General features: G+C 39.3%; 1 protein-coding gene across 1 annotated transcript in view; it reads left to right on the forward strand.

The window, feature by feature from the left end:
* Nucleotides 1-22676, forward strand: part of PCCA (propionyl-CoA carboxylase subunit alpha) — a 270550-nt gene that overhangs the window by 158728 nt on the left and 89146 nt on the right. The window contains exon 18 of the mRNA XM_029960846.1: nucleotides 659-761. Within this exon, the coding sequence (XP_029816706.1) occupies nucleotides 659-761 (103 nt within the window). The remainder of the gene's footprint in view (nucleotides 1-658; nucleotides 762-22676) is intronic.

The raw sequence follows: 22676 nt of genomic DNA on the forward strand, positions 1-22676 counted from the left end.
CTTCTTTAAGCTAAAGTTGAAAAGATTCAGGTTTCTTGTATTAGTTGATAACTGGTACAGCCACAGAATGCTGTGGGAATAGGTATTATCCTGCATGTGGTCTGTGATGATACATCATTATTTTTTCAGTATGCTTGAAGGGTTCTGTGGATGAGATACTTTAAAATGTATATTAAGTATTAAATTACTTTATTACTTGTTTGGCTAAATCTTTTGTCTGTAATTGGCTTTTAATTAAGGTTTACTGAGAATTAGAGGAAAGAAATAGTGATTACATTTTACCCTTAAGAAGACTGCTCCATCTATCACTGTTGCTATTCTCCTGCCAACCCACTTTCTCATCTGTTTTTCATCCTGTTTGAGCTAATTCTGCAGCAAATGCTGGCTGTTTTAAAGGGCCTCCTATAACTTTATCAGCATACCCAGTGTGTCAAGGCAAATCTAGAAAGAAAGTAAGAGTGTAATTTCTCCTTATATGCTGTTTGACAGAAGAAATGTATTTAGTATATTTTTTTCAAGTATGCTCTCCAACTGTGTCTATAGATTAATGGTATTTTATATCCTTCTTGACCATCCTGTGAGGCAAGTGCTTCTGGTTAAAATGGGAGAAGCATGAAATCTCTGTTAAAAATTACTCTTCTGCCTATTTCTTTTTTAGAATTCCTATTGCTAAATCAAAGAGAAGGAGCTGGGAGCTCTCTGTGCGTCTAGGAGATGGAATTTACCCAGTTGCAGTTTCAAAGGATGGCTCATCATTTTCTGTAAGTTCTGCTCATTTTCTAAGAAATTCAATGCAGTGAGTCAACGTATATTACCCTTGACAGCTGCTAAAATTCTCTGTCTCTTTGGTGACCAGACACAGATGTTAGTAGGCATTGCTGTGAATTACAAAACAAAACTGTTAGTTAAATAGTGCTAGTGTAATAAGTTTTTTCTCTGTTCATGCCTGTGGAACACTTTTGTATCTGCTTGTTTATTAAATTAGTTTTCTAAATAATGACCCTGTTCAGTGTCTTGTTTAGAAGTAACGTCTTATGCTCCACTGTGGATATATGAGAGCAAGAAAATAAATGCAATGTCATCAAAAATTGCATTACCATAAGCTAGTGGTTTAAAAAAAGCAAATCAAAGAACCAAGCAATTTGAATAAGTAATTGTACTGGAATGGCATTATTCAATACCTCAGTAGTAGAACTGTATGTGGTCATAGTGAAATGCCCAGTAGAAGAGTATTAATGCAATGTTCAGTAGTTCAGCTGTTCAGCAGAATAAAGCCAAGGCACAAGCTGGTTGAAGTATTGGGAAGGTAAATTTATAGAGAACTACTTTTTATGTCTGATAATGGTAAATCCACAACCAAAATGAGATTTATTTTTTTTAAATAGGCAGTTGACTCTTGTATTTGATTTTTGGGCAAAAGGTTTCAAAAGGGCCTAAAGAAGTCAATTTTTCTTAGTCATTGGAAATCTAGGACTGTGAGGAATCCCAGAAGTCTTCTAGTTTACCTCTGATAGCTCTTTACTTTTTTTGCATGTGTTCAGTGGAGAAACTTTTCTGCAACATCTGCTCCATGACATATTTTATAGTCACGATGTTCACACCTATGTTGCATTCAGAATAATGAGATTTCTTTGAAAAAAGGTATTTAAATATTTATTTCGTGTAATGAAAACAGTATTGTCTCGGTGATTCACTTTTGCTTTGCTCTACTGAGATTTAAATGTAGAAGACATAATTTTCAGTTGAAACTGGTCACCTTTTTAGGTGGTTATTTTTGCTTATGTAAGTTGAGATCATGATAACTTAGCTTTTTTAAAAAATTGTTTTGTTGGCCTAACTGGGGCAAGAAGATGCCTAACTAATATCCTTTTTCATACTACCTGTACTTCCATCATGCTACATTTTACATATACTCATGATGAATGTGAGACTTTTCTTTTGGAAAGAATTCTAGGAGGTCTTGAGCAACTGTTTACTCAGTGCCTGATATACAGTGTTGTTCCATGGCAGTGACGCTTGCCCTACTTGTGGAATGTTGCTTCAGAAGCAAAGGCCATGTCTGCAATGTCAGCTTTTTCCTGAATTGAGTTTATATAATGCTCCTAACAGGCATCCTGTGAACTTGGATACAACCCGTTCAAAAAACAAAACACCTGTGCCAGATGTCAGACCAGTTTAGAGTTGGATTGGCACTGGTTTGTGCCCTTCCAGGAGCAGTCATTGCCCTCGGCCTTTCCACCTTTTTGATGCAGCATTGCTGTCTAACAGCAGTCAGTTCGGAGCTGCCGCCTCCTGTGAGGGTGATACAGGGTGGCTGCTGGGCACTGTGAGTGTTGCACGGGCCCTTGCTGCTGTGAGCTCAGAAATCTAATCCCCGTAGCTGGCCCTCCCCAAACTAGGAGCTTTGTTTAGCACAGCTAATTACACAAGCATGCATCTGTGTGCATATGTGCACACGTGTTTTTTGAGAGATTTGAGTTGCATTTAGTTACCTAGGCTCTTGCTTAAACTTGCTTACATAATTCAAGAGATAGATCTTTAAATTGGACTGAGGAAAGTTTACAGACAGAGGAGGCCTGAGCATCTTTTTGTGCTTTTGACTCTGTGGATTGTGCAGGTAACTGAACACACAAGCTTGCATATGAGTTATTCCTATGTTCCACTTCTTAGAGTTGTAAACTGCACGGAGTTTCTCAGGAGGTGTGAACTCTGAGAAGGGATGCTGAATATGTAATGCTATTACTGCTGGCTTATCATTTTAACATAGAGAAAATAGTTCTGACCTATACCACAGTCCAAACCTGTCTCTCAGTTTATGTGGAACTGCTAAATATTTGTGATGTCTTGGAGCAGTATGAGAATTACAGCTGGTATAAACCCAGTTTAACAAGCCATATATGGAGTCTGATTTCTGATCCTTTGGTTTATTATTCAAACAATAACAAATGTGAAAGTACCTTCTTGTGTCCTTGCAGGATGTTACTGCTCTTACCATCTACTGCTAGGCCAGGAGGCAGGAGCACCCGTGAGGAGCTGAGCACCCCTGTCACAGATGAAGGGGTGCCTAAGCATTAGGGAGAAAGTAGGGGTGCCGGGTGGGAAGACTGCATACCCGAAGCCTGGGCCAGAGGGATTTGCAGCAGCAGCTTTTACATTTTAATTCTACCCTTACCGAACCTGTAGACTTGGGGAGAGATAATTCCTTGTTTATTTGCATCTAGAAAATTCTTTAGATGGTGAAATAAATCACAGTAGGTGGATTGCACAATAACCAGAAGTCTGTCTCACTTAAACCTCTAGGTATAGTGTATTAAAATTTGCTCCAAAGCTTGGGTTTGTAAAAAGCATACAACTGTTTTTGAATACCAGGGTTGTTTAGAGTTACACTTATTTTCATTGCTCCAGGATAAATAGCAGAGGACATGTTATTCTTTTTTAATAATTTTATTTTTGCTTGTGTTCTCCTGTGATTGTGCTGCAGACAAGAGTGTATAGTAAATACAGCACTGTCAAAAATCTGAATTATTATTCAAAGCTTTACAAAAGAAAAACAACTGCCTTAAAATTTCAAAGAAGGAAAAGTCAAGACTAGGAATGAGAAATCTTGTTTCTGATCAGGTGGTATAAAAGACACCATCAGGAAAAAAAAGGGGGAAATTCAAAGCTTGCTTTATTAACTTTGCTGTCAGAAACACAAGCCTCACTTTTTGAACTTCCGCGTTTACTTTTTGCTATTAAGTTGGTGTGATGCGGGCTCCTGCCTTTGTGAGTTGTGTCCCCTTGTGGCTTGAGACAAAGATAGCTGAATATGTGGTGCAGTTAGATAGCCCAGTAGGAGGGCCACCTTCACATTCCCCTTCAGAAGTTTACTCCTGCTGCAAACTGTGCTTTGCGGCAGCAGCATTCACATCCTGATTTACTTTGTTTACCACAGGGACTCTTCCAACAGTGACTCTTTTCTTTTTTTCTGTAACTCTTCTACTCTTGCCAGTTGAAACCTCACCACCTCACAGTGTGCAGTGCTTGGCGCTCTGTGCAGGGGGTGTGAGCAGCAGGCCTCTCCATGATTCCCGCTGTTTCGAGCGGATCATTCGTCAGCATTTCGGTCTGTGGATCATCTGTGGTTTTCTACTTTTATCATGAGATTGTTAATGAATTGTGCAGTGTTAACTGCTCTTTGCTGCTCTTTATTTTTCAGAATTTTGAATTTTGTAACCATCTGTTTTTAACCATTTTATTTTTAACAAGTCCTTGATGGGGGCTGGCTTTAGGCCACTTGAGCAGGCTTGCTTTCCCAAACTGAAGGATATAAAAAACAAGTGGTCAGGAGTGAGCAATGCTATTTTCCTGAAGCAGTGCAGACAAAAATATTAATTTTTGAGATTCCAGCAGAGGTTAAAAACTTCTGTGAATCCTAATTTGATATTTTTTCTTTTAAAATAGAAGTAGCTCTGTTTTTATTCTGAAGCCAGCAACATATAGGCTAGTACTTAAATTTGTATGAAATTTCTGTACTAGAATTTTCAGTTTGACAGTTGTTTTTGGGGATACCCTGTCAACATAACAAATGCTTTTGCAATTAGAAGAGTCTAATGACCTGACTTGAGAATTAAAGTTTAACAACTTTCATGGGACCTGCTTGCTTGTGTACAAAGAATGTGCCAACTAAATTAATGTGAATGTAATTGTTTTTTCTTTTGTTCTATATTTTAATTGCTAGAAGAGCCTTTAAGCTAACTGCTTGTCATATATGCTCTTTGGAGCTCTTTGGAGGACAGACAGTCAGATTCTGGGCTTTGGTTTGTGTTCTTCATATGCTTAAAATTTTTCCTCTCATGAATTGAATTAAAGATCTTGGTATCAAGATTACTGCTGAAATAGAATTTGAAGGAAGACTGCTCTCTTTTACAAGAGACTAATGCAAAACAGCAATATGCAGTCCAGAAGCATCCCACCACCAAACTGTGGAATCTTTAGCAGTTACAAACAGGAGTCTTTTCCATCTTGCCATTTTCAATCACCCGTGTGACTATCAAATGTGTCTATTTTGTGAGTTCATTAGTACGAAGACTTGATTGAGTTTTGCTGATGAAGGTTGGAGTCTGTTTTTCTTTACCAAGCCTGAATGTTCTGCAGAGTACTGAAGTGTGGGAGAGACAAAAGCAAGTGGGAACCTACAAATATTGAGCAAACCTGGTAGATGTGTGGTTTCCCTGGAGCATATTAAATTGACCCTTCAAAGACATGTCAGTCACCAAGGATGGTCTGGTTCCATGTGATGGTGACATTGTTGCTTATTCATAGAATGGTTTGAGTTGGAAGGGACCTTAAAGATCATCTAGTTCCAACCCTCTTTGCAACCTGTTTTTGTTCAGTGAGGAATTTGTAGCTGCATTCTGTGCAATAAATACAGTTCTTGGAAACATTTTTGCTACAATCATCCATTTTCTGATTATTTGCTATGGTATGACAGTCCTGTCTTGAGAATTCTTTGTTGCTGATTTGCATGATTTCTCTGCAAGTAGTCGTTGTTACTGTGCTTTTTCATGCTTGAAAACGATCCTTTCTGTTAGGGTTCTTCATCTCAGTAGTGGATGCATACCTTCCCAGACCACTTAGCCTCATCTTCTCATCTGTTTAGTTGACAAAGAATTTCCAGATGTTTTCAGTTATAAAGTAGCTTCTTATCATTGAAGTTGTTTATTTTTGAGGGGGGGGGGAAGAAAAAGCATAAGGTGAAATAGTTCAGAAGTTACTTTGAGCACATGGAAATTTGATATATTTCCAGAGGGACCTGTATAGGTCAAATGCTGAATAAGCGGAGTAGAGAAAGCTAAATTCCTTTATTCAGATTGCTACTAGAATGGGCTACCAGTTTCACAAAACCTCAGATCACATCCTAAGTGTAGTACACACAGATAAGTGTAGTACAGACATGAAATCTCTATGAAAAATTTGTGAACCTTGTTCAGTCCAGTGAGAAATTTGATTAATAAATGTTTTAATAATGATTAGGAAAGACCCAATGTTTTCCCCCTGTCTTTTTCTTGAGAAATAAATAATTTATTAGATACCTATGTAGGTGGAAAATTGACCTGTGTACCTCTTAATATTTCCAAGGGAAAATATATAGTACAAAATGAGAGCATAAAATAAAATCTAAGGCATTAATTACTGTCATCGTTTTTTGAATACATCCTGTATGATCAGTATAGAGTAGGTAAGTAGTTTGAATGGTTTAATTTAGTTAATGAATTCATGTATACCTAGTTATGGTTAAGCTTTGACTTCAAATTAAAATATAATAAGCATTTAATTAGGAGAGCTTTGCTTTTATTCATTTGCTATAAATTTCATGATTGAGGGGTAAGTGGATTTCAAAATTACTTCAGGAAATATTTTTATTGTTTTGTACATTCTTTTCTGGGGGGGAGGAAAAAAATGCTTAGGAAGAAATACCACCCAAAAATCAAACTGAAGTATGCGAAACATCACGTGTAACAAGGAGCAGTATAATGTAAAATCAGAGCAATGATATAGGAAGTTGCTGTAAGCAAACTTAGACCACATTTAATTCCTTAAACACAAATGTGAGTGGAGCAGGATAGTCATTAAGTGTGTATTAAGTTCTGTCTTATAGTAGTCTATATAGAAGAATAACATTGCCCAGCCCAATCCCTATAAAATTAATAACCTTTTTAAAAGAATCAATAAAATACCAGTATTTTACTAGTATTTTACATTTTTGGTATGCTTTAGGCACATAATAACTAATTGGTCATATGAAAGAAATATGAGTGCTGGCTTAATAGGAATGAAAAGCAAATACCTGTAGGAATTAAAACAATAAGAGGGGCAGCCAGTTGAGATACAAATTAACATATATCTCCAGAAGCAGTAAATGCAGATTTTCTGGTTAGACTAGTTGTAAATATATATATGTAGTTACGTATGTTATATGTTTGAATTAAAATATATTTGTTATTCCCATGTCCAAGTATTAGTTTGAATGAAGAGAAAGTGTATGTGTAAAGCCACTAGGGCAGGGGGCGGATCAGTTAGATAATCCTTACAGCTCAGCTAGATAATCCTTACAGCTGTAAGCAGAAGACTTTTCCTGCCTTTTTCCATGGGGTTTACATTTTGCTTGCAGAGTAGCACACAAACTCTTCATTGCAGTACATGTGCAGAGTTCTATAGATTGTACACGTGTAGAAACTGCTGTTCTAGAGGTTGTGTACTTACTTTTACTCTTCTAATTCGGGTTTGAATCTGGAGCCTTTTCTGTTCGTAAGACTTGCGTGTTTTGTAGAATGTCACTTTAATGCGGTATGGATAATCTGCCTCTCTGCTGAGACCATAACCCAGCATTTCCACCCTTGCAAAGCATTACCATTGTCACTGGCCATAGTAGTGCTCCTGCTTGTTGATGGACTCTGTGGCTTTACAGGTCCTGCATTCCTTTTTCTGTAGTGACAGATTTCCTGGAAGGGTGGAGGGTGACCCGTCCTATCCTGATGGGGTGGGGACAGTTTCTCCTGGGAGGCAAGCACTGTGTACTTGAATCCTTCAGTCTGAGGAGAGCATTGATCCCTCAGTTTTGACTGTGTGGGCAAGAGCTTTAATTGCTACGTTTCTGTGACTGCTGACATTGTGTTTTTTAAATCAAAGTGGCCTTGGCCTCAGTATCTTGTTGTGAACTCAGTGTTTCTGGTATGAATTTCCACTGTGCTGCATTGAGTGTCTCGGAGAATTTAGATACTGGGAGATGTTAGATAAGATAGAAGTAAAAATACTTAGATAAATAGATATTATTTGTTTGTACTTGTATTAGGTGTGCTTGTGCACTAAGCAAAGAGAGGCAGAGTATACCTGGATTGTTCAGGTTTAGCAATAAGTATATGATGGTACATATTTGATTTGTAAAGAGAGATTGTCGGTGTGGGTTTCTGTGTCTCAAATTAATTTATTTACACAGTACTCCATAAGCATATAGAAAAAATACCTTCAAGGTTGGGAATTAAAAATTACATGAAAAGTAATGCATTCATTTTGTAGCTTTAAATATACTCTCCCCTCTATGTCAGGGCAGCGAATAGCTTGGTCATAGTAGTTTTTGGAGATTTGTCGTTCTGCTACAAAATTCACAGAAACATATGGTCTGGCACTAGTATGTAGCCTACAAGAAATTTTTAAAAAGAAAATGAAATGAAAGGTCTGAATTGCTAAAATGCAAAATATTTTAAAAGTGGGCGTGGTCAGTTTGGATGTTTATTTTCTTTGTGTAAGAATCAGACTTCATTGTTTTAAAAGATAGAAAGTTAGAAGGCAGAGAAGGGGCTAGGTTTTTACAATGACTAATTCTAAATTACCTCATGAAAAGTTTTACCCCCACACGTGGCTTCATAGGATGAATTCCTGTGTTATGAAAATGGAGACTATGTTCTGCCATGGGTCATGATCCAAGTTCCAGGATTTCCAGTGAACAGAAATATAAATTAAATCTCTAACAATACAGAGTAATAACATACAATTTTCTTTCTTCAAAAAGTCTTGTTTCTGGCATAACAGCATTAAATGTTCCCTGCCATCCTTCCAGTCCTCCTGTGGTCTTCTGGTGTAAGACTGAAAACTCCTTGAGGCACAGCTGTTGCTTCAGTTCATGTGTGTGCCACAATTGAGAAGCTGCACCACAGTACTCATATAATGATTTTTTAGTTTCTAAAAACAGTGCTTACGTGAACATCACTTATATGCTTCTCTTTACCATTGGTTTTGCATCTAACAAAAAAAATAAAAACCCAACCAACTCCTTCCTGCCTCTAAAAGCCCTTCCAGGTTCCCAACCCCTTTCTCCAAATTTTGTATAATGAATAGATTAAAAAATGTGAGCTCCTCCTTTGGAGGAGCCAAAACCATTGTTTGGCAGTAGCAATAGTTACATTTAAAAGAATGCTAAGATAAGAGCCTGGCTTATTACCTCAAAAGCTGTAGTTAACTCTGCCGCTCCTGGATGGTGCTTCATCTTTAATTCTGTTCTCTAAGCAAATCTCAGCACATTTAATATTCAGTATAAGACTCTACTTTGGGATCTCATGATGCTTTGACATCAGGGGGAACTATAAGGTCGTTGCTGCTTTGAATTGCTTTCTTAGCTCTAAATTTCTTTGCCACTTTTTTCCCTGCATTTACTTTAATTTTTAAGTAAGCCAGACTGTTAACATTACTTAAATGTAGCTTTTTTATGGCTTATGAAAAATAATGCTGCTGTAGTGGATAGATGTGCGTCAGCTGTGACTAAATGTTTTGATGTAGTCTTCTCAAAAGATAGACTAGAAGAACTTTCCTTTGAAATATATGAAGCAGTTTTAGACACAGCTTCTCAGATGGATCTAATTAGTCTTTCATACAGACTGGATGTCCGTTTGTTGCAGCTGAATTCTCATTTCATTCACCCATAACTAGAAACACCTCGCTTCAAAGGTGTTTCTTCAAAGAAAGAAGGGTTTAGGGTTCCATGTTTTACTGCTTTTTGATGTTAGTTTCCCTTTAACTGAGAAGACCTTATGTTTATACAACTGTTATTATTAAGAAAACATAGCTTTGTTCATGAGAGTTCATTCAGTATCAGTGTTGGCTATTGGTAGAAGTCAGAGATCTGTGGAATAGATCTTGTTATGCGAGACTAGTGGTACAGCTGTATGTCTGGCTATTAAGCTCATTGTAACAAAGATTTGAATGCAAGCAGGATGTTCTGATAAAACCAGGGAACCTGGGTTGTGGGAGGATGAAAATTAAGTTTAGAAATACAAATGATTAGGCCCATCAATGGATAGCAGTCCTATTTGTTATTTATATACAGTAGTCACTCAAGAGACATTGTGCTGTTCCCCCTTTGGGATACATTTACATGGCACAGTTTGGTACAGCACAAAGGAACCTATGCTAACTAACCTAGTTTGGGCAGTGCTGTGTTAATGCAGCTGTACTGCTCCTAATTGTAATAACTTGCTTAGAGGTGGCTCATGCAACTCCACATAACAGTGCATTGTGCCCTGTTGTGACACCTCTACAATAAAGGATATCATTAAAGCTGTAGTGGTAAGTGTCAGATTAATCACTGAAATATCCAGGGTATGATACTTGGATACAGTTATGATTGATGTTTATGGAAAATGAGTGGAAGGAAGGCAAGATGCTCTGCCTGTGTCTATCCCCCACTAGCTGCTTTGCAGCCAAGATGTCACTTAGACTAAGGGGAGTTTGCAGGGACAGGCTCGTGGTGTTGCCTTTACTTCTCTGCTCTCCAGCAATGTAGCTGAGTTGGTTTTGCCTCTGGCAATTGCCAGTCGCCTCTTTTCTTCCCTGTGGAAGGAAGGGCAGGCCAGCCCAACTGCCTCAGATGGTGGCACTTAGGACATGTTGATAAGAGTGTGATATGGTGGGCCATACCATAAGCAGTCTCACATTAGTGGAACTGGCTGGTCTGCAGGATTGTCTCTTGGGTCCTCATTACTTGTCCACATCAGTACCTCCAGCACACTTTTGTGTCTGCTAGGAAACTCCTAGTGCAGTACTTCCTGCCCCTAGTCTTACCCAGTCATATCCTCCAATTACCTCTCACCGTCACCCTCTTTTTTTAAAATCGTCTCTTTGTCCATGGTGGCGTCACATTCCCTATTTGTCCTACCAGAAAGCAGGACTGGGTCTGCCATGTATTTACTCACAGGTTGACCAGTCCAGCTGCTGGCTGACAACCAAATTGTCCTTGTCTGTCCAAGAGCTGAATGGGAGCACTCATTTTGTTCTCTGTGCAGCTTTTCATTTTCATAAAACTTAAAGGGATTTTAATATGTTTGGTTAATACTGACCCGTTAGTGGGTTCAGAAGTTGCATATGTGGTGTGGATTTAGAGGAAGGACTTGCAAATAGTACATTTTGTTAACTTCTTTTTTCCTTTCAAGATCAGGCTAAAAGTAATGTTACCGAAAGGGTTAAGAAGAGAACGAGGCTATCCTGGATGCAGGAGGAGGGAAATTAGTTTAAATTATTAATAATAAATTGCATCACTGTCTATGGCTTATAGAGAAGAAAAAAGGAATATGACTTAAGTAGTCATAATCTATTGCCAATGGTATATTTCATGTTCCAGAGAAAAATCTATAGATCTCAAGGATGTACAATAAATTGAAATCAACTGGAAACCAAAATAGACCTATAGCTCCATAATTCTAGAATTATTTCAGGTAATGTTGTATGCAGCAGTGCAGTGGGCTGACCTTGGCTGGATGCCAGGTATCCACCAAGCTGCCTTATCACTCCCCCTTCTCAGCTGGACAGAGGAGGGCGAATAAGATGGAAAGCAACTTGAAGGTTGAGATAAGTCAGTTTACTAAAGCAAACACAAAAGGTTGTGCACCTGCAAGCAAAGGAAAAACCAAAGATTTTATTCTCTACTTCCCATCAGTAAGTGATGTCCAGCCACTGCCTGGAAATTTCCGTTCTTAAAAGGTGGCTAAGCATTCAAAAGCTGTGCTTTCTGCCTCTTTGCTTCTTTTTGCTCACTGCTACTAATGTGCCAGTATATGTTGAGTAGAAGGAAGAGTCTTTTAGAACCGTAGTCGTGAAGTGTAGTGATCTGCAGATATAGATAGGATTTGCTTTTTGAAATGCAAAGAACTCATCCAAAGTTTTATGCAGCTTTTAAGAGAATGGTAGAGGTGCATTTCTACAGTTTTACTTCCCAGGCAGATTTTCAAGCCTCTGTTCCAAATCATAAAGGAGATATTTCAGCCTTTCATAGAAAAGTCAATAAAATTTAGTAATGTGGCCAAAAACGTATTCTGGTTCTATGTCGGAAATGGCTGCATATTTCTCTGAAGTCACTTCTGAATGACTGTAGAGCCTAAATAGAGTCCATCTGAGTTGTAAGAAACTGAAAATGCAGTGTGATGATGGGAGGAGTTAGACAGTTTTGGCACTAAGGCTCTTCCCTTCCCCCTCATGCTGTAGCTCTGTGTCCCAGACCCATGCCTTTGGCAGGCTCTTCCTCTGCTCCTCCCATGCTCCTGTCTTCATTCCAACCTTGTCTTTCTGTTGTGACTGCCCTCTTGTTTCCACCACCTAACCTCTATCAGCTGTTTCCTTTATTGCTGTAATTGCTGTGTATTTTCACACCGTGACCTCTTTGTCAGTGTTGGAGCAGCCCAGCTGTTTGATGGTAACAGACTAGTTTGCATGCACAGTTTATCTTGTTTTAATTTAATATTTTCTTCTAGCTGATAGGGGAGGAGGGAAATAATTTAATGAAAAGGGTGTATGGTTAAACTGGCGTCTTTATTTTGATGATGGTGAGCTTTGCACACTGTTAATTTATAACAAACATAATTTTGTGTAACTCAGGGGTCTTTTGAATTAGTTTTATCATCTAAATGGTCAAAGGGAAACTACATTGATCACCAGTCAACATAATAGAAACACAAAATGGAAAGTGCCTTTAAAGATCTAGTTCCACACACAGATATAAACCCACGCCCACCATGGGCAAGGTCACCTTCCACTAGATCAGGTTGCTCAAAGCCCCATCCAACCTGGCCTTGAACATTTAATATGCAATAAGCAAGAATGAAGACTGATTTTATTGTTTAAAGATAAAGAGCAATAAATGAAGAGAAGTATAGTGAGAGATAGTATATCCAGATTTTGGGAAACTGGAAGTGTGGGCCTCCTTTGTTCAACAGTTGAACAGACCAAGAACAAAACCAGCCAGAATAGGATGCCTCTGAAAAAGACAGCAGCAACTCCTAAGATAAAAAAGAGAAATAGATCCCCTCCCTTACACAGCTAATGGATTTTTCCTGTCCTTTGCAAAGGAAAACTCACCCGAAATAGGTGAGTTAATGGAAGTAGAGGGGAAAGGGCCAAGGGAGTGGTCACTGTCAGTCACAATGAATTTGTCAGTCTATGCAGCCAAAGTCTATGGTGAGATCAAGTCACGTTGACCCATCATGTGGGCTACATCTGCAATCCAGAGTGAACCACTGGTGATTTAGAGTTGCTCTGGCTGACCATGTGGAGTACAAATATTCATTTCTTGTTTTATTTTAGTTTATGTCATAAATCCCAACTCACGAGATGTGGCTTTGCTTTGTAAAAATGTGCTTGAAACAACTCAAGTGCTAGGTGGCCAAAAGAATGAATGCTTTTAGGGGTATTACAGAGTGGGATCCTCTAAATCTGTTGAACAATTCAGATTCCCAGCAGAAGTGGGTTCAATAGCTATGGGTGTGTCCCGGAAAGTTCAACATTAGTAGTGCTTTCCAGAAGAGGTGGGAAATGGCTTTGAAAATGGCAGTAGAAAGTATGTTCAATGTTGCATGCAGCTCTGGCATTTTTCAGTCATTTGGGAGTATTAATCTGCTTTCCTAAATCTGCCTGACTCTTTCTGTGGATATGTGCTGGGGTTTTTTTATTTTTTTATTCTCTAGCTGGAATTTTTTAATGGTCTCCATTAGTTTATAATTTTAGCAAGTTTACTTCTGGTAGAGTTAGCTGGAGTGATTAACAGATGAAATGACTTCAGAGTACAAATTCTCATTTGGTCTTTGAGGTTATATTTCATCTCTGTTGTATGCCTTACTAATTACCAGCATATTTCAGTACTTAAAATTAGAATTTTAAAGTATTATTCATCTTCTCTACATCAGAATTAAAAACAACATGGGCTGACATGTTGTATTAGTTCTTCAAAATCTGATAATGTTGTATTTTCTCTTTCATTTAAACTTAATTATCTTTTAAAAATATTAAAGCAAGAATTGTTTTGTGCCACATGATATAGTTTGGCTGGTTTTTTTCAATTAAACTATCATCAGTTGGTTTGTTTTGTTTTTCTTTTTTCTCTCTTCTTTTTAATACAACACTAGCCTGTATTGTATCTGCACTGGAACGTAGTGGTTTATCTCTGAATCGTTATCAGTGGTTCCTGTCATTGGTGCCAGTACTGAAAAAAAGCTTAATACAAATTTTGCAATTTTGTCTTATCCCCAAAAAATGTCTAAAGAGTAAATGAAAAAGCACAAGTAACTTTTGGAACAATAAGATTTAGATACAGCTTCATGACTTCAGATAATCTCAGAGTATATGTTACTGTGTTAAATTTTTTTCTTGTTAAGTAATGGCATTAAAACCCAATCTGTGCAAAGCACGTAGAAGATTAATTAACATTGGGAAGAAAAGAGATGTCTGAGCCTTTCACCTGTAAGGTACTCTTTATCTCCAGCTGAGTTTGCCAGCCTTTAATGCTATTTGTCATCTTCCTCAACAGGTATCTTGATATTTTTTCCACACTGCCTGTTATACTTTGACTCCCTTAATACCAATAAGATGTATTAGAATGTTATCCTCTCCCGGTGAAGACTTTAAATATTCGTTTGGCTTAAAAGAAATAAAAATACATTCATTTAACTGGTTTATACAGATGTGGGCTATTGACAGTTTAGGTATCAGAACTAACACAATGAAATGGCTTATTGGGATCATGGAAAGCGCTAAAATTCTTGTGCTGTTACTGAATTTTCATGGTACATGCAACTTGATAATTTTGTTATCCATTTTACTGGAAATAGGTGATCAGTGGTTTTAATTGCATGAGAAAGTATTTAAATGTTCTTTTAATTGGTCATTACTTGCTGATTGGTAAAAGCATTCTAATGACACTAAAGGGTCTCTTCTCACTGAGGAACTGCTGATTGTCTGGCACTGGTAACTTCATGGATCAGAAGTGTGTTTGTCTTGCAGGAAAAGCCTGACCAAGGTTTTTCTCCACAGAAATAAACGTGTTTTTTTTTTTTCCCTGAAAGTACTTCAACATGCAAGGTGTTGTAGAAGCTGTACAATTCATTGTGGAAAAGTATATAAAATGATTTCTTTAGTTAAAGCACACCTGAGTTACCATCTTTTTTATTTCTCCCTAGATTCCTGAGTGACCATGGAAAAGTCAATTATAACATTTTAAATTCCTTGTAGGGGTTGTACTTTGCTGTCTCTGTGCCAAAGATGAGATCTGTCCTCATCACTGAAGGAGCTTGTCTGGTGGCTGGTGTCTGTTTGCCTAATGTCAGCATCCACACATCTGTATGTGTATAAAAGCAAAGATCCTGTTGAGTGTGAAGAGCATGTTGCATGCGACACCCCCTACTCTGGTCTGGCTTGAGTTCAGGTAGCAGGAAGAAATAGGTTCTGTCAGAGTAAGTGAAAGTTGGAAATTCCTTTTTCTCTTCCAACTCTCTTAGTAGTGAGTTTATTGGAGATTCTTTTCATCATCTAGGGCTGAAACCATAATCAGTGTGTAACAAGAGCTGCCAGCTTTTTATGTTAGGGATGCTGGCAACCCTATGAAGAGATCATGGTTCAAGCTGGGTCAGAAAGGCAGCTTTATCTGATTTGGGTTGAAGGATACCACACTGTCATTATCAAGTCTCAGAAACCACTTCTGTGGAAAAGTGTGCTCTTAACATGATCAGCAACACAGCAGCAGCATCTATGTAAATGGCACAGTTGTCATTTCAAGAAAAGACAAAGGATACCTTCTCAAGGAGAGAAGTCTCTGATTATGAACTATTCACACCAGAAGCTGACAAATGGATTCTGCACTGAGAAGCTGAATTAAGGGGACTGGAACAGTGTTGTAGCTGCATTCAGGCAAATATTAAACCTTTGGAAGCTTGACAAGACAGAAGGTGTTTTGTTTTCAGGGGGATGGGGGACTGGCAGATTCCTTCTTTGCAAGTGTTCATGTAACTGTCAAAGTTAGTCTTGGCTGTCAAAATAAAAGAAGTCTATTTTATTTTTAATAAGTCTGGGAAATGGAGTAAAGATAAACTCTTTGGCAGTAGGGGCACTGTCTCTTATTATACCTGTAATTGTTGTAATTCTGGCAACAACTTGTAAGACCTTCAAATATTTTCTCCTAAAACTGCTACTATGATTTTGTGATTGTCTAAACTTAAAGTGAAACTAATTTAGCATAGCTTGTGTCCCAGTAGATACCTGTTGATTTAAGTCTCAATTCAACTGTGTTTGGCTGCACTGGTCCTACAATTAACAAACAGAATAAAATGTACATTTCATTTTTAGGGCTATAATAAGGATGCACTGCAAGGGAGAAAAAGCATCAATAAATAGATGTAGAATCATAACTATTTTGAATCATATGAAAGGACTGATTAATTCCAAGTAGTCCCCATTTCCTTGCACCTCAAAGTCCCAACAACAGATCAAGTAAAAGCACTTAAACCAGGGTTCCTATTGATATGACTCCATCTTGACATTCTCCTAATCCACAACTAGGTTAACTAGGTGAATAAAGTACTTCAAACCTCTCTTTTCTGTCTAGTTGAGCTGCTTTATTCAGTATTTCCCAGCTTCTGAAGACATAAGATTCCTTTCTACATAACATAATGGTAAGGAGGATTTTGCAATTTTGAACTTTATTAACTGAACTAATGCCTTCAGCAAGAGTAGAGATACAGAATGTGTGTCTTTACTGAAAGTATATTCATTTTTTATCACTTATAGGACAGTTCTGCTGTCTTTTGTCTGGAAACAAAATGTGTGAAGATGAAAAAATTGGCATATATTTGATATGAAATGTAATACTAATGTACCTATATTGTGATTTCTCTTTTCTAAGTAGCAAGTAGTGTAATGGCTTGGTACCTTGAAAGAATTGCAGAATTTGAAAAGAGAGATCCCTCCTTTGTTTTACATTATCTGGCTGCTCAGAGGAAAAGTGTATGAAAAGTTTCCATTGTGAGGTAGCTGGAATTCTTTCTGTCAGAAAATATCAGTGCCCAGGACCTCACTCCTAATGGCATCAAAGCTAATTCAACCCGAACAATCACCACTTCATGTGTAGGAAGATAGTAGATTTCTGTAAAGAGATGTGCAAAACTACAAAAATGATCAAATATTAAAATTATTAACAAACAAAGACTTGTAAACTAAATGTAATAATTGGCATCTTCTTGGACCGAAAAGTCACCAAGCTCCAGGTATTTTGAGAGATTCTTTGCGTTAATTCTGAACATGAGTTTTTCCCAGTCCTACTTGCCATTACTGTCATTAGACACCACCTTTGTTGTGGTTATAACTAGGAAATTCCCCACAGTGAAGATCAATGTATAGCTAGGTGATTACATTTTATATATATCTTTACAAGCTTTGATTATTTTGTAGTCAACTGATGTTATAATGCAAAATAGAAGTCTTCCATAACTTCAAAAAAAAATCTCATATTTTAAGCTATTTTTGTGGAAAAAGTAGAGATTATTCATTGCAGAGAACAGAAGTTAACAGTAAACCCAAATGATGGATGTTCCAGCTCATGGGGTCTATTGTCGCAGAATGAGCTTGTCTGAATTCAGTTTTCCTAGAACTATTATTCAGGAATGCACCAAATTTTTTTTAGATGGCTGAGAAGATAAATACATGAAATGTACCCGTTTTGCTTTATTGTGTCATCATTATGTAGTTATGAAATTTCAGTTTCATTATGCATTTAGGGCGTTGACAGCTGGTCTTGTTGTTTGTTCTGGGTATTTTGACCTTTCCTAGACACTTCACCTGTGAACTGTCAAAGGTGTCTATGTGTGTCAGATTTCAGTGCTGGCAGTAATAAATATGATTGCTTTGAAAATTGGTGTAGGTAGCTAGACAGAAAGGTTTTGTTTCCTGGGTCATTTTAAGAGCAGAAAAAATAGGCTTTTTTGTCAACTTCAGTTGTCTGTGCTGAAGAATTTTTACTGCTAGTTATTGTTTCTTAATTATCCCTGAGCTTACTGATTAATATTTTCTCCTCTACCATTATTGAATAGAAAGACAACAGACATTATTTCAATGTACCCATTAAAGTTACTTTCTTCTGCTTCTCCAGTCCTTCTGCAAAGCTTTTTTGTTAGACCTGCAAAACTCTGGACCAGAGGTTAGACAACGACTGTGTTGTGGCCGGTTTTATCTTACCAAATGGTGCCATTGCCAAGTCATCGTCTTGTACAGGAGGACGTGAAGTGTTCATGTTGTAGGCAGAGGTTAATTTTTGGGTTAGGAAAGGTGATGTGTATGGCTAAGGGCAAAGTCTCTGTTTTCATGAAAATAACCCTAGCAGGTAAGAGAAGGTGAGGAGACCTGAAACCTGTGTTTTGGGTATTTTCCCCTTAGTGAAATATTTTTCAGTTTTCCTTAAGGAAGGAGTGTTTGACTGTCCCTAGCCAGTAGCTGGGGCAGGGGGAGGATGGTTGAGCTTAGTTCTCTAAACTTGTCCAATATTGCCTTCATCCCTGTCTCCCAGGGGCTCGGGTAAAGGACATTACTGGAAAACTCTCCAGTCTTAATAATGTACTCTGATTACTATTCACTACTGGTTGTTCAAACTGGCATTGATGAAATAACAAAGAAAAATCCAAGGGCAATCAAAAGAGACTTCAGGGCCTGGGATGATTGGTAGAGGGATCAGGAGCATAGGTAGTAATTTCTTTTATCCTTTCAGTAACAAGGGATAATATTGATAAGAATAGGCAGATCCATCAGGGCAATGAGTGACTCTGAGGTTGGTGTAATCAGAAAAATTTCGAGTTTTTTGGCCATGGGATGATCTACTCAACACTTGGTCTACTGACACCTGAGGGGGGATGCACCTGTCTCAGAGGGGAAGCACAGTTCTGGCACAGGAGCCAGTGGGGCTCATTGATAGAGCTTTAAACTAGCTTGAAAAGGGGAAAGGGACAAAACCAGGCTCACCAGTGATGAGCAATGGGATGGTGTGCCAGAACTTGAAGAAATGAGCACTAATGGGGTTCCTCAAACTGATTCACAAGGTATTTGCTACAGCGTTACACTTGAAATGTTTCTACATTAGTGCCTGCAGCATGAGGAACAAACAAACTCCAAGCTTTGGCCCAGTCCCAGAGATGTGACATCACTGGCATAAGTGAAACCTGGTGGGATGACACCTGTGACTGGAATGCCGTGTTGGACGATTATGGACTCTTAAGGAGGGATAGGCAGGGCAGAAGAGGCGAAGGGGTGTCAATGTGTGTAATAGAAGGATTAGAACATATGGAGCTCACAGTTGGCACTGGCACAGTTGAGAGCCTCTGGGTAAGAATCAAGGGGCAAACAAATAATGCAGATGTCATCATGGGAGTCTGCTATAGACTGCTATAGACACAGGACGATGATGCCAATGAATTATTCTTTGATGAACTAGGGAGCACTTCCAAATCAACTCCCCTTGTCCTTGGGGACTTCAAATTGCCAGAAATTAACTGGGAGCATACACAGCGGGTACAACCTGGACCAGAAGATTCCTAAAAGAGCTGGATGACAACTTCAGGGAGCAGGTCCTAAGGGAGATGACTTGGAAATATGTCCTCCTTGATCTGCTGCTTGTCAACAGAGTGGATCTTTTGAGTGAAGTGGAGTTTGCTGGCTGTTTTGGCCACAGTAACCACGAAGTGATCAAGTTTAAAATCTCCGTTGAACAGAAGGAAAAGTACCAGCAAAACCTCAACTCTGGACATGAGGAGAGAAGACTTCAGGCTGCTGAGGGAATTAGTAAGTAAGGTTCCCTGGGAAAATGTTTTTGCAGGTGCTGGGGTCCATCAGTGTTGGTCACTCTGCAAACATCACCTCCTAAGGGCACAGGAGCAGGCATTTCCCAGATGTCAGAAGTCAAGCAGGTGAGGCAGAAGGCCAGCTTGGCTGAACAGGGATCTTCTCTTGGACATAAGGCAAAAAAGGAATGTGTATGCCCAGGGGAAGTAAGATCAAGTGACGTGGGAAGAATTCAGAGATGCTGCTTGCCGCTGTAGGGAGAAAATTCATGCGGCCAAAGCTCAACTGGAGTTGAAGCTGCCAGAATGTGGAGGGCACTAAAAGGAATTGTTTCAAATACATTAATGGCAATAGAAAGTGTAAAAATAACATTGGCCCTTTACAGGATGAGGATGGTCACCTCCCAAACAGGGACAGAGACAAGGCAGAGGTGTTTAACACTTTCCTTGCCTCTGTCTTCAACATGGATGACAGGCCAAAGGGGTCTAAGTGCCCTCAGCTTGGAGGACCATGATGGTGAGAATGATCAACTCCCAGTCAACCCTGAAACTGTGTGGGATCTGCTGCTCCAGCTGGATTCCTACAAATCTGTGGGACCTGATGGGGTTCATCTCAAAATCCTCAAAGAGCTGCTGATGTCATTGTAAAACTTCTCTCCATGATTTTTGAGCAGTCTTGGGAATCTGGAGAGGTCCCAGCTGACTGGAAGCTGGTGAACGTTGTCCTGATCTTGAAGGACAAGGAGGAGGACCCTGGAAACTACAGGCCTGTCAGTCTCACTTCAGTGCCTGGTAAAGTTATGGAGAAGATTATTCTGGGAATTAAGACAACACAGTCACTGGTCAGAGCCAGCACAGCTTCATGAGAGGAAAGTCCTGCTTATCCAACCTGATTTCCTTTTATGACAAGGTAACCCACCTAGCTGATCAAGGGAAGGAAGCCAACTGATACTATCTTTTTAGATTTCAGTAAAATTCTCGATACTGTCTCTCACAGGACCCATCTGGACACAATGTCCAGCACACAGCTGGAAAAACACATCATATGGTGGGTGACAGTTGGCTCACAGGTTGAGCACAGAGGGTAATAGTGAATGGGGTAACATCAGACTGGTGACCTGTCACTAGTGGGGTTCCACAGGGCTCCATCTTGGGCCCTGTGCTCTTCGACATCTTCATAAATGACTGGGACACAGGACTGGAAGCGATACTAAGCAAGTTTGCAGATGACAAAACTGGGAGGAGCTGTTGACTCCCTCAAAGGCAGGGAGGCCCTGCAGAGACACCTCAAAAAATTAGAGGACTGGGCAGTCACCAACCATGCAGAAGTTCATCTGCACCTGGGATGGGGCAACCCTGAATGCAGACTGAGGAATGAGGTGTTGGAAACCAGTGCCACGGAACGGCACCTGAGGGTTCTGGTTGATAGCAAGTTGAATATGAGTCAGGAGGGCCAGCATCAGGCAAAGCATTGCCAGCCGGTCAAGGGAGGGGATTGTCCCGCTCTGCTCTGCACTGTTGTGGCCTCACCTTGAATATTGTGTGCAGTTTTGGGCACTGCAATATAAGAAAGATATACAGCTCCTAGAGAGTGTCCAAAGGAGGGCAATGAAGATGGTGAAGGACCTTGAGGGAAAGCTGTATTAGCTGAGGGAGCAGGTGAGGTCACTTGGTCTGTTGAGCCTGGAGGAGATGGAGGGGAGACCTCATTGCAGTTACAATTTCCTTGTGAGGGGAAGAGGAGGGGCAGGTACTGATCTCTTCTCTGTGGTGACCAGTGACATGACCCAAGGGAGCAGCCTAAAGTTGTGTCAGGGGAGGTTTAGGTTGGATATTAGAAAGAGGTTCTTCACCCAGAGGGTGGTTGGGCACTGGAAGAGGCTCCCCAGGGAAGTGTCACAGCACCAAGCCTGACAGAGTTCAAGAAGCATTTGGATGATCCTCTCAGGCAGATGGTGTGACTCTTGGGGATGTTCCTGTGCAGGGCTAAGGGTTGGACTCATGGGTCCTTGTGGGTCCCTTCCGACTCAGCATATTCTGTGATTCTGTGTAATCTTGGGTGGCTGTGTGATGATAAATTTGACAAATTATTCCCTTTGCAAACCAAGGAACCAGCCTAGATCTGTAGAAAAACTGACTTGTTCCAACAATGGGAGTTGTTGATATTACTCTGTTGTATGCAGATGGTATGTTGATCTTTAATTCCTGAGGGACCTTAATCAAAATCCAGGATTAACCTTTAATATATCTGAATTTCCAGTATCATGCCTGGGCTGAAGTGTTGGAGTCTCTTTCCTAGCTATTGCTGCAGACAAATGATGGCTTGGCTGTTTCTGTACATGCCTCCTTTAGACTAACAAACATTAGCAGCGTTAAATTTGGTGTGGGAGCTGCAAGCCACTCTCCCATCTGCAAGTTTTGTGTAGTGAGGAGTGATTAAAGCCCTTCTTTTGTTGAAGCTTTACTGGTGCAGTGAGGAATACAGATTCACAAGGCCAGAGACCGAATGCCCAAGAAGTAACGTAGTTGCAGGTGGCCACAGGGCTGTGAGACTGAAAGAAAGGGAGCCTCTGCTTAGAGATTTTACCCAGTGGCTGGTTTTGACACAAGTGAATAGACACAAAACTTAGCTTAGGTTATATGGTCTTGCAGCAAGTATAGTGTGCTAAGTAAAATAATTTTTGAGTGGTTTATATACTTGGGCATTGATGTTAATTTATGAATGTGAAACACTTGTTCAGCATTAAGAATTATCTGAACTGAATGCCATTTTTTCCCTTAAAAATTGAATATAGCATCCATTTAAAATATAACTTATGCTTTATATCAGCTAAAATCAGCTGCTCCACTTCTTTCCAGTTCTAAAAAGGCCATCCTTTCTGTAGGGGAATGAATAATGTAGGTTAGCTTGTTTCTGTGGGCATTTATTACAACCATACAGAACAGTTCCTGGAGAGGTTTTCTATTTCTTATTTAGCAGCAGTGAAAATTGCAATTATTCTATTTACTTGGCTTGCCACTATGGCAAAGAGTAATTCTTTGGACTGTGAGGAGGAAATGTTT

The sequence above is a fragment of the Manacus vitellinus genome, unplaced genomic scaffold (assembly GCF_001715985.3).
Source record: "Manacus vitellinus isolate BGI_N305 unplaced genomic scaffold, ASM171598v3 scaffold_2_pilon, whole genome shotgun sequence".
Classification (NCBI taxonomy): domain Eukaryota; kingdom Metazoa; phylum Chordata; class Aves; order Passeriformes; family Pipridae; genus Manacus; species Manacus vitellinus.